Here is a 13,506-nt window from a genome sequence, read left to right on the forward strand (position 1 = left end):
AGATCCCCATCTTCAACTAAGGACAACCAAAGGCTAACTGGAAGAGTAGCAACACTCAACAGGTTCTTTTCAAGATCCTCATAAAGGTGCAAGCGCTTTTACGATATCTTGAAAAAGAACATGAAATTTGAGTGGAATGAGGAACACGAGAAAGCCTTCTAGGAACTCAAAAAATATCTAAGCTTTGCTCCACTACTAGTGAAACCTATAGATGGAGAACCACTTATTATCTACCTCTCGGTATCCTCAAACGTGGTAAGTGTCGTTCTGGTCAAGGATCTTAACGGGGATCAACATCCTATCTACTATGTACGTAAAAGTCTCATGGATCCTGAAACCAGATACTCTCACCTCGAAAATTTAATTCTTGCCTTAGTAACTGCTTCTACCAAATTAAGATACTATTTCGAAACACACACTATACATGTAAAAATTAACTATCCTATCAAGAATGTCATGAGAAAACCAGAAATGTCAGGAAGGATGGCAAAATGGTCGGTGAAGTTAAACATATTTGACATCAGATATGAACCAAGATCCGCCATAAAATCACAAACATTAGTAGACTTTGTGGTTGAGTTTAGTGATGATCTACAAAACGAAGTAGACATGGAAGCCAAGCAACTCCTAGAAGATGAACACCTGGGAAAATGGACGTTGTTCACAGATGGAGCTTCAAATCAGAAAGGAACAGGCCTAGGGATCATACTAAAGTCGCCACAGGGAACATTATAGCCCGGACAGTTAGTTGTGAATTCAAAACTACCAACAACGAAGCAGAATACGAAGCACTCATCATGGGACTACAATTAGCTAAGGACCTTCAAATCAAGGATCTTTAGGTATTTGTTGATTCTTTATTACTAACCAATCACTACAATGGATCTTATGCGGTGAAAGGTGAAATTTTAGCATTATACCTAGAGATCCTCAAAAACTTAGCTTCTGATTTCGAATACTTTAGCCTAACCCAAGTTCCCAGAGAGGAAAACACAGAAGCAGATGCATTAGCCAATCTAGGATCCTCCCTTAGGATCCCACCAGAGACGAAGATTCCTATAACCCACATAATAACCCCAGCCATAGAAACCCTCTCCGACAAATCAGAATATCCTAAACATCCAACAAGCGTAATAGCTATTAAAGATCCTGAACCTAGGATTCTTTCTCAAAGGGATCCCGACGAACATGACTATCAAAGAAGTCTGTGATCATGGACCCAACCCATTATGGAGTATCTCCAAAATGGCACAATCCCAACAGAAGAAAAAAGCAAAATAGCATTCAGAATGAGAGTCTCAGGACTCGTATTAATCCAAGGTAAACTTTACAAAAATCTATGGCAGGTCCATACCATAGATGCTTGGAAGATCTCGAAGCTGCATAAGTTTTAAAGGATATACACGAAGGAGATTGTGGCAATCACACTGGGGGCAGATACTTATGCTCCAAAATACTAAGAACAGGATACTACTGGCCAACCATGAAGAAACACTCATTTCTACATGCTCAAAAGTGTGATGCATGCCAAAGACATAGCAACATCCTGCATCAACCGGCAGAACCTCTACATCCTATTATCTCCCCGTGGCCATTCATGAAATGGGGGATGGATATAGTAGGAAAATTACCAGTGACCCCAAGAGGAAAAGTATTCATGTTGGTGATGACTGATTACTTCTCCAAATGGATCAAAGCTGAAGCTTTCGTTCAGGTAAGAGACAAAGAGGCAGTATCATTTATTAAACGTAATATCTTGACCAGGTTCGGGATCCCAGCTGAAATCATATGCGACAATGGATCCCAATTTATTAGCAATAGGACAAGAGACTTTTGCACAAGCTAGGGGATAAAAATGATATTGTCCACTCCTGTTCATCCCCAAGCTAAATGGTCAAGCAGAGTCCAGCAACAAAATCATAGTTAACAATTTGAAGAAAAGGCTGGACAAAAAGAAGGGAAGATGGGCAGAAGAACTTCCTTTCATTTTGTGGGCAGATAGAACCACCTCCAAAGTGGCCACAGGTCAGACCCCCTATTCTTTGGTGTTTGGGACAAAAGCAGTAATCCCTACTAAAGTAGTGATCCCGACGGCAAGATACTTGCTGCAAGATCAAGAGAATAATGATAAGATCCTAGCACAGGATCTTGACACTATTGACGAGCTTAGGGATCTTGCCAAAATACGCATTGCTGCTCATTAACAAAGAATCACCATGGATTACAATAGGAATATAAGGTTCAGAAGGTTTCAAATAGGAGACTTGGTATTAAGGAAAACATTCCAAAACACCAAGGATCCTAGTGCAGAAAAATTGGCTCCTAAATGGGAAGGACCATATCTTATAGATGCTGAAGCAGGGAAAGGAGCATATTGGCTAGCAACACTTGAAGGAGATGTTCTGCGAAGATCCTGGAATGCTCTACACCTCAAATCATACTACATGTAAGTAGGTTCGAATGATCCACAACAAAACCAAGGTACACATGTTCTTTACCTTAAAACTTTTATTATTACTGATTTTCTCCTCGAATACATGACTAACTTATGCATCGGAGGGGCGTTAGCTAGACTAACGCCCACCCTTAGCTAACGTTTGCTATGCAGAAAAATATACGGTTAAGGATCCTCAAGAGTGAAGATCCTGAAACATCAGGATCCTCAAAATCGAAGATCCTGAAACATCAGGATCCTCACAGTCGAAGATCCTAGGACATCTGGATCCTCAAGTTTGAACACCCTGAAACACAAGGACCTTGACACATGAAGATCTCAATACTTGGTAAACTCTATTATATTTAATAATGTAATCTCTAAACTATCATGTACACAAGATAGAGACTGATCATCTATCCCACGCTTAAGGGTACTTGATCCCCTTTAAGGTTTAAAGAGCTAATTACCTCTTTCACACGAACTAAGGTTTATACATCTCGCTTGGACGCATGATATCTAACTGTGGGATACGGGTAAGGGGATCATTTCACGATTCAGTGGCTTGGCAACCCTCTTATCTTTGAACACAAGTTGAGATCCTTAAGGTTTATAACATTTTCATGTTATCCATAAATCGGGATCCTACCCCAGTGATTATTTAAGATTTATAACATTTTCATGTTATCCAGAAATCGGGATCCTACCCAAGTAACCACTTAAGGCTTATAACATTTTCATGTTATCAAAGATTGGGATCTTTCCCCAGAAATTACATAACATCTATAACATCTTCATGTTATCACACGTTGGGAATTTTCCCTAGAGAATATAGTCGAATTGCCACATTTTCATGTTATCTATCCAACGAATTATATCACAAGTTGGGATCCTCCCCAGAATATAACATTAATGTGTTATCTATTTTGTCAAAGTCTATAATCTAAATAGGTTATCCTAAGGAGAAATTTCCCTTGTGAGACGTAAGATCCTTGTTTTCTAGGATCTTTGACAATAAGGTTCCTTTCCCTTAAGGATCCTCATCGACCTTCGTTGGTAAAGAACCTCATTCTCAGAAGTGAACCAACGTTCTCTCCTAAGTTGGAATTTATCCCCAGTAAAATCTAAAATTCAAAGACACATGAAGCTTAAAGAGAAACTCGAAGATAATCAGGCTCCATCTTTCCTTAACTTTGAAGTTTTAAAATCAAGGATCCTAAACCAATCACTGACTTATGAACGTTCGTCACTTCGGAGTCATTCGCTATTTTGATATCTTCGAAGAAGTTTTAAAAGCATATTAAAAACTCTTAAGAGTTGCAAGTTAATCATTAAACTTCTAAAAGAAACTTTTAGATTACTTAACAAAGTCAGTTATTGTTATTTTTTAACTAATCCTTATCAGGCCATTTTGTTTTAAGAATTATTCACTTTTTTCAGGCTCCTAACCATGCAAAGACCTTAGTATTGTATTATGCAGGAAACGTAGAAAGTCGAAAGAAAGATCAACCATTATATTCAAAACAAAAAGACCTACAGCCTTACAAGAGTCGTGTGTCAAAATATTATGCTACCCTAATCACCTAAAAGGCCTAGACCTTACCTTGGGCATCACCGGCCTTCTTCTCTTACCCCCCCCCCCCCGATCAGCCGTAGTACAGGATCCTGACTGGCGGTAGCCGGCTTACCAGTTACTTTAGCCAATGCCTCATGCCAACCAACCATCTCCCATGATCCTGCAATTTAAGATCCTCATCAAGACGAATCTTGGCCTCCCAAACGGCCACCGCAGCATTGACCTTTGCGTCGGAGATCACCTCCTCCATCTCGTGTATGTGCTTCTCCTCTCTCTCATCCTTTCCCTTGATAAGCAGCTCCACCCTCCTCAGAAGATCCTCATCGGTCGTCTTCCACATCTTCTCCTATCCCTGAAGGGATTGTTCATCCCTCTCTGCCCGGATCCTTGGATCAGCGGAAACATGATCAGAGACCTGTGATAAAGATATAGTAAGTCAGCGAGAAACAAAATGAAAAATGAAGCGAGATTGAAATCAACACTTACAGCCTGAGAGAAAGAGACCAACTTCTGGAGTGCTTCCTCAGCTCCAAGGCTCACCAAAGATAAACCTATGGATTTAGCAGTTTTCCTCTTCTAGGATCCCAGAGTTTTCACTGTCAAATCCACGGTCGACCTTTTAGGAGGAAGAGAGGACGAACTCTTCTCCTTCTTCACCACCAGCTAATCTCCTGACATAGCCGTATCAAGATCAGCAAGAGTGAAGCTAGCACTGGAGCGAGTGACCTTAGATCCTGTATACAACAAAATATTATTGAAGATCCTCACCACAAACATGAAAAAATTAAGGATCCTTAGCCGTCAACATGAGGTCAGTAGCGGAGGAGCTTTCCTGCGGGACGGCTTGATCGAATCGGAAGGATCTCTCGACTTCAGACAAGGCCAAGAACTTCTCAATCTTCTCTTCAGAATCCTCAGTGACAGGAGCAAGTTCCTCAAACTTGAAGGCTGCAAAGAAACAAACAAAATAAGAATAAGATACCAGGATCACAAGGTAAAGCATTGAAATCCTACCCTTCTTAACTCAATTTGGGGGCAAGAGATCCCTATTGGGAACAGAGTCACACCTCACAAAGAGGTATCTCCCTTTCCAAGCTCCATCATTGTTCTTGGTTTTCAATATTAGAGAAAATCTGAGGGTTTTGACCTTGAGAAGGAAACGATAATTCCCAAAGGTTGTGAGATCATATACGCAGGCCAACTCAGAAAGGTCTATGTCAAGACCTTTTGATTGATTTATCTGGTCGACCCAATATAGGATCCTCTAGACAAATGGCATGACCTGGATATACGAAATCCCAATCACCCTAAAAAATTTAGAGACGATCCCGGGGAAAGGGTATCTCAAGCCTAAGGAGAAAGGATACTCAGGAAATCCCACCCAAGTGGGAGAGACGAAATCAGGCTGAATCAGAGGATCGAAGGGCCTGAAAAATGCGCTGGGAGGAAAGGCCCCATTGAGTTTTAGAGATTCGATGTCATCATCGCCAAAAGAGCATGTCTCCTCATAAGAGAGGATCCCTTGGTCGATAAAATCATCATCGGTAAGGGCCAAGATGCTTTTACGAGAGACAACCATTTTTTGACCCATGGTAGAAAGAATAAAAGCCTAGAAGAAAAATTACCTTCTAATCGCAAGATGGCACGAGAAAAGAAAAGAAGAACGGATAGGAGATTATGAAACTGATCCCTCATATTTATATTGGACCGATAAATATGATTTGACTGCTAACAGCTAGTAAACTATCCGTTGGAATTTAAATTACCTAGCCGTTATGGATTAAAACTGAAAATTACTATTCTCTCTCCTTTTACCTATTTACTTTAAGTTATTCCTTTCATATTTACAAAACTAACCCGGATATTTTCAGGAATAACTTGGGAGCAATTGTTAGGGCCAGGATCCTTACAATATTCAGGATCCTCAAATATCCAGGATCCTCACCTGCATCAGGATCCCGGTTAGTTACCGTTATTATTTTTATTAATATTTATAACAGTCATATTTTGTCTATAACTAACACGTGTGCAGAAGTATTCAAGGGAAGACCAATTCTCAACGAAGAATCATCTCAACTATGCTAAAGACCCGAAATACTTGGTCAAATAACATTCATGAAGATGGTCATAGAGAATCCTGGAAATATCGGACATCTTGTTGGCTAGTTTAGACTATAAATTGACACTTGTAATCTTCACACGACACACTGTTCTTTAATCTAACTGACTCTACGAAATTCTTTACTCATTCTTACTAAGAACTCATTATTATCTTCATTTTATATCAGTAAAATCATCAAGGCAGGTGATCATTATCACCTCCTAAGGTTTTATTCTGGATATCCTAGCAAGGATCAAGGGCTTTCCTTGTAAACCATTGTGTCACTTTCTTTTACCATTTGCTATTACACAATCTGAACATCACAACCTTTCATTCAATTTGATTGCTTAGTACTTGTGTAATTTTTGACCAAAACAAACATGGATGTAATCTCCGCCACTGACTAAGTAGTCTGGAAATGATCCTGGAACTCCTTCACCATCAGTTAGACCTCAATCAATGATGTAAACTCAGCTTTGAACCTTGTAACAAAATCATCCCAAGTCATCACCTCAACAACCTCGCCTATCAAGGCATGACCTACCTCATCCCACTAGTCATGGGCTCTATCTTTCAAAAGACAGAATGAAAGTCTGATCCTCGCGTCCTCGAGACAGAGGCTAGATCGGAAGGCGTTCCTGATGTCCGCCAACCACTGTCTACTAGCAATGGGGTCCTTCTTCCCAAAGAACTCAGGAGCACTGCATGTACGAAACTATCGAAAGGTCAACTACGTGCACCCACCATATCCACCATCTTAGTACGAAACATGCCCAGACGCTCATCCATCAACTCCATAATGCCCTCCTTGATCGAACCAAATATCACATGAGTCTGCTGTAAAATGCTACGAGTAATCTCAGACGAGATCAACTCTCGTATCTGATCATCCATGCGTCCGATTCCAGAGCCCGAACCTGATCCCTCACCAGGACCTGAACCACCTCGACTAACCACCATAATAAAAATAAACAATGCAAACCATCAGACAATACTCGAAGAATCTCACACCTAGCAAATTCTTTAGTATCCTCGTGACTTCCCTTGACTCGAGTACGGATCCTATGATTTTAGCAGTACGGGTCGAATACTACCTTCCACACCTATCCATACTTTCCTCAATAGTCGTTCCGACTCCCCTAAGTAACTCTCATACCCAACATACTATATTCCCGCTAAACAACGCATCCACTAAGTTAGTATGATTCCTAGGTCTCCCTTCCTGCCACTCTCTGTCATCAGCTGTAGAAGAAACTCTCACTAACACCCGCTAACTACCTTACAAATATAATTACATGCAACAAACACTAGATATTTCTTTAACTGCAAGGTCTCACACTACAACGGTTGGACTCAATCAAGATCTGTGCAATAGGTTTAAACCTAACCTTCTAAAATTATCTAACTTTTGTAACATGTAACCTAGCATATTCACTTGATAATTAACTAGTATTGGTAGTGATTCCTAAAAGAAAAAAACAAGTAGCATTCGAGCATCGAGTTCTAATCAGAGCACTGCCTAACAAGCCATCCTAACAGATCATCTGTAACCCATACTAGCATACAGTTATAGAGTATCATGTAGTATGCATACAAAGTCATCTCTTCTAACATATAATTCTGAGAAGATCCTTAACCCTAATATAGCATGTTATTCACATACTGAAAATAAATAAACATGTATGAGTATTTTGGGAACACTTACTGGAGCTCGGTCGATTACATGCATCACACCCCATTTGTAACACTCATAAAATATGGTCCCAAAAATTTCATTTTTGATTATTAAACAAAACCATATTTATCAAAACATTCGTTAAAAACATAAGTCAAGTATCCACAACATCATAATCAGAGTATCCATATCAAAAACATCAGAGTACACATCCCATGCTAAACATCATGGTGCGTGCAATGCAATCATCCCGAGCTCTTCCCTTAGCAACTAAAAGTACCTGAAACCAAAACTGAAAACTGTAAGCACGAAGCTTAGTGAGTTTCCCATACTACCACATACCATACACATAATCACATAAACTAGACCCCCCGCCCCTTCATCCGACCCCGCCCAGCATCAGGCTCTGCCTGGCATCAGGCCCCAGCTGGCATCGAGCCCCACTCGGTATACAGATCTGTTTATCCTAGGCCCCGCCTGTCACTGTGACCCACCCGCTATACACATACAATCATTACCATATAATCATGCTAACACATAAAGAAAACATACGCAGTGTCATGTGTTCCAGTCCTAAGGCCTCGCTTGTCATGGGCCCCGCCCCGCCCCTACTCTGCTAATGGTAAGATATGGAACCCCGTCCATACTCAACTAGTGGTGAGAGGACCTCGCCCACACTTATTTCCCTAACCAGACACATACAAGTATCACACAGACAACAAGTATAACTAAACATGCACATAGTCATCGGGTACCACTCGATATCGAACCGTAGTATGGAAACATACATATAAACATTCCTCGGGCCCCTCCCGACATCGAACCGTAATCCGGAAAGCATACAAACATTCCTCAGGCCTCGCCCGACATTCGACCGTAATCCGTGAACATACAAATACAGACACATGCGAGAATCACGAAGACATCAAGCATACGAACATTCCCCGGGCACTACCCGACATCGGACCTTAGTCTAGAAAACATACAATCATAAATACGGGCCGACATTGGTGCCTTCGACCCTTTCAAACAGGAGGAAACTCACCTCAAATGCTGAAGCTCACTGTAAGAAATACTTGGCTACAACCCTGCGGACTCTTCGAGCTATCAATACCAAAATGTCACCCAATTAGCAATTACGTTCCAAACCATGTTCCATAACCCTAATTTGGGGTGAAACGACTGTTTCACCCCTGGCCCAACAAGATTCACAACCAAAGCCCAAATTTATCAAATCCATAAAAACCCATCAATGGCCCAATTTTCCAAATTGGGCCCAAACCCTTACATGGGCCTTTCCCTAAAGCCCATTTACTTTTCTGAACCAATGATTTTCTGATGACCCAAAGGTCCAAGCCCATTAGGCCCAATCAAGGCCTAACTACATTGGGCCCGCTAATGCCCAATTCTGTTGGATTAGTGTCTAAGCTGATAACTATTTTGGTATGTACTTGACCCGATTGCGAGCATGGTCCTTTTGGGTTGCCTTCACCAAAGCAACTTGATAGGATGATTTGTGGAGAATGAGATTAATTATGATTTATTAATATATTATGAGAATAATATATTAAAGGAGAAATCATATTATTTAATTAATATTAGTCAAGAATTAATCAGAATTAATTTTGTGGCTAAAAGGCATTGATTAAATAAAGGGGACTAGAACTGTCAATTGTGTGATAGTTGAATATTGGGCTAATGGACTCCATATTAGAGGAGTGGACGAATTCTATGGGGAAACCCATTAGAAATCGTCCAAGGCCTCTAAATGAGGAATCCATGGGTTGCTTAGGGCCTAAGCAGTCAAATTAGGGTTTCCTTGTTAGATAACCCTAATAGCCTCACTATTTAAGGACCCCTAAGGCACCAAAAACGTGGCTAAGAGTTTCCTTAGGGTTTCTAGATGTTTTTGAGTGCCTCTCCTCTTCTCCTTCTTCATTCTCTTGCTCTTGGTGTTTGTGAGCCATTAGAGGAGTGACATTTGTGACTCTAAGCTTTTAGAAGCCAATTACAAGAAGGAATTGAGATTGTTATTGCTACATAACAATCAAGGTAAGATCTAAACCCTAATTCATATGTTATTTGATTGTCACATGCTAGATCTAGGGTTTATGGCTTTGGATGATTATTGCATGTTCATTAAACAAACTAGATCCAAAGCTTTAGGGTTTGCATGTACACCCTAGGAATGTTGTAGTGCTCAAAACCCATCAGTGGTATCAGAGCCCAGGTTTGTTTGTTGATGAATTGATGCTATTTTGATCATTTATTGCTTAAAAAATTGAATTTTTTTTGGTTCTGACTGCATGACTCGCCAAGTCCCTTGGAGAACTCGCCGAGTCGACTGAACTCGACGAGTCCAGGCCAGACTCGATGAGTCAAAGGGTCTGACAGCACAATTTTGCGATTTACTTGCTGTTTTGGCTTGGGATACTAACCATAAACGTTTTTAATTAGTAAAATCCGTGTTTTATTGATTTTGGGTGAATATCCTTGCCAAAATAGTAGATAATTGTCATTTAATCAAATAATTGTTGCCTTATAAGATAATGTTTAATTATTTAAGTTATTTGGTGAATTATATTGCAAGTAATTGGACTAGGTCAAAATTAAATAACCACAAATTAATTGTTAATTGCCTTATTTGAATTGTTGATCTAGAATGTTCATGATAAAGTTTGGAAAAGTTTCAATTTTTCACCCTTTAGTTTTTATAGTTTAAATTTGAACTTTAAAAATTTTTGTTTTGAAATTTAAATAGTTAAACCCTAATATTTTGAAATGTTTCAAAACTTGCCCTCAAGTTTTGAAATTTAAATTTTGATTAAAAGTTTGATTTTAAAATGTTAAATTCTAAAACCCTAGTTTTGAAAAAGTTCAAATTACACCCTTATGTTTTTATTAAGTTAATTAAAGGTATAATTAAAAGAAAGTTAATAAATCCATAATGATATGGTTTATATTTAATTTAAATTAAAAGTGTAATTTATAAAATTAAACCACCTGGTATTTTAAAAGTGTAAAATACACCCTATACTATATATAACATTAAAATTCTAATATTATATATGTATAACTTAAACTGCTAGTCTTACCGTTAGTAGACCTCATTCACGAAGCTGGTCTGTAAGGGGTGTTTAAGGAAATTGCCTATAAAATGGTGATTGAATGGGTATCCACTCTTACCCACCGCACTCTTGACTAGTGGAGGGTCGTTAGCCGAACGGGTAGGATAGGGCAAACCCTCTCCTCATTAAAAGTATAATGAATGTTAAAGTAACTAAATGTTTTACTAAATTCCCAAATCTTAGTTACTTTAGGAAAAAGTGAAATCGATGCAATTCCATGGAATTACACTTGGTACCCTTGTCGAGACAATTAGTGGAGCGTGTGTGGTTAACCGGCACACTAAGTTGGGTTTGACATTGGTAGCGAAGGGTGACTTGATGTTTGTCATAGATCGATGGAGCGTGTGTGGTTAACCGGCACGTCGATTAGGTGACTGTAACATTGAGGGCACCATGTACATTCGCATGGTTATTCACACCTTATTTGTGATCCTCGGCATCCCAGTCACAAATGAAGGGCATAATCGAGATTAAACATGACATTGAAAAGTTCAATGAATCTCGAAAGATCTAGGAGTTTCAATTCATTTGAAACTTAACCTTCTTTTCGTTTTTCATGGTCGAAATTGGTAAATCGTCATTTACCTACCTTCAAATGTTCTGCGAGTTGGATTACGGCATCCCTCTTCCAATTTGTAGGATATTATGTTGGGTCCTAGCTTTAATATCCCATTTGGGTGTTTTATTAAGGAATCAATCAACTAAACTTGAATTTTCTCCCGTTTTATAGATGTCAAAGTCTGACAACTATGGTCTTCCTAAATCCGTTGAGAAAAGTTTTCCACATGAAAATGATGTTCCACGATTGTATTGTGGAAATGGAAATCATGCTTCGTTTTCTCCACCTCCTCCAATAATTCTCCCTGACCCACGTGTTCGAAGACTTGAAAAGTTCAAGGTCACTCAAGCCCTATTGGCAAAAGACATGGAAATGGAAAGTCTATATGTGCTCATGTCTTGGATAAAAGGTTACATATTGATACATTGGGATTGTTAGGTGTCGATGTTTAAAGGAAGTTGGCTGTTGACTTGGTTCTTTAGTCACTTCCCGAATGATATGGTAAGTTCGTTAGAGAGTACTATATGATGGACCACGACATGATCCTTATTGATTTGACTTATTTGCTTATTGCTGCTGAATCAAAAATGATTTGACACACTGATCAGCAAATTTGTCTGGTAAATCAATATCCCAACACTCTATGGGCAATGGCAACATTGGAAGTCCAGAAAAGTTTTCTCTACGCAAGAGAAAGGCTGAGTCTGAGATAGTCCCGTGTACCATTCCAGAAGAATCCATATGTTTCTACTCCCAAAAGAGGGGGCATTGGTTACGAAGCTGTCCTGACTACCTGAGAGATCTAAGAGATAGGAGAGTCAAGATGTATGACTCTGCATCAAGTAAAATCCACTATCTAACTCTATTAAGTTCTTTTTAGATTCTTAATACATGATGTGATAAGATTACATTTGGTGTTTTGTAGAATCGAAGAAAAAAGGAAGCTTAAAAGGAAAGAAGTGAGCTAAATCTGGTCATGAAGAAATGGATTTCGATCGCATAATTCAAGGATCGGACTTTTAAGCTACTACTTTAGAGTTAGGATAGATTGCTAAGTAATATTTACATAGTTTTCATTTGTAATCGCATTGTAAGGACAATATTTTTCCGCAATAAAATAAATTTTGATTTATCTTATTTATATTTCCTTGCGATGGATTTTATGAAAATTGGTGTTTGAATGGTTCTATTGTTAGCAATATTGTGAATGGATTTGATTCTTAGTTATGTTATTTGTGGTAATGTCATAAATTTACCAAATAAGGAAAGTTTCTCATCACCCAAGTTCCAATAGGACAGAAACTTGGAATCATGCAACTGGTATTGTGTGATGAATGAGAACCTTCGTATTTGGGAAATTGAGACTAATTCCTTGTTCACATAAGTATGTGAGTCAAGTGAAGGACTACGAGATCTGGTACACAATGATGTGCACTGGTCAAGTCCAACACAAAGAACGATAAGATTATTCGTCATGATTTACTAAACGTCCAGTAAACGTGATTATACTTAGAAGATTAAGTGTAATTCTGAATTATTGAAAAGTTTCAATGAATGGCAGAACGAATAAGAAGAATCAATGAAGGCAGAAAGATAAAAGGTTCTCCAATCTAAGAAGAAGGGAGAGTACTTATGTATCGTGTTTTATGATCGTCTTGGTTATTGTAGGAACCATATTACAATTCATCCTCTAAGGACACCTTAGTGCACTAGTTTGGCTAAGAGGAGGAATGGTGAATTGTAGAAATGGTTAAGTCAATAAGATGTATCGTACTTCGTTCCAAAAATCAAGTTTTAGAGTCGTACTCCAAAATTGTGATTTGTGTGACATCATCTTAAGAAATTTAACACACTCATCAAATGTGAAGTAGGAAAATGTTTTCTTGCTCTTACACATTTGAAATTGGTAAGTTGTGATGTCTTGGATAAGACAAAGACCAACTGATACCAAATTGGGTGAAGGTTTGTCTTGATAAAGACACACACTGACTCTTGAATATTTGTTTTGTCAAGAAATGTCTCTTGATAAGAGA

At 38.9% G+C, this 13,506-nt stretch overlaps 1 protein-coding gene across 1 annotated transcript; it reads left to right on the forward strand.

The window, feature by feature from the left end:
- The first annotated feature begins 1,597 nt into the window (after positions 1-1,597).
- LOC145122081 (uncharacterized) lies at positions 1,598-2,204 on the forward strand. The gene is made up of 2 exons (XM_079057749.1): positions 1,598-1,714; positions 1,887-2,204. Exons 1-2 carry the CDS (start codon positions 1,598-1,600, stop codon positions 2,202-2,204), a joined length of 435 nt encoding a protein of 144 aa, XP_078913875.1.
- The last annotated feature ends 11,302 nt before the right edge of the window (positions 2,205-13,506 follow it).

The sequence above is a fragment of the Lactuca virosa genome, chromosome 6, assembly GCF_052849685.1.
Source record: "Lactuca virosa cultivar CGN04683 chromosome 6, Lactuca_virosa_CGN04683_v6, whole genome shotgun sequence".
Lineage (NCBI taxonomy): Eukaryota > Viridiplantae > Streptophyta > Magnoliopsida > Asterales > Asteraceae > Lactuca > Lactuca virosa.

Bases quoted from the DNA above. Each gene is read 5' to 3' on its own strand.
- LOC145122081 (XM_079057749.1), top strand. From the start codon at position 1,598: ATGAAATGGGGGATGGATATAGTAGGAAAATTACCAGTGACCCCAAGA. The intron at 1,715-1,886 runs GTAAGAGACAAA...TTCATCCCCAAG, and splicing joins AAGCTGAAGCTTTCGTTCAG to CTAAATGGTCAAGCAGAGTC.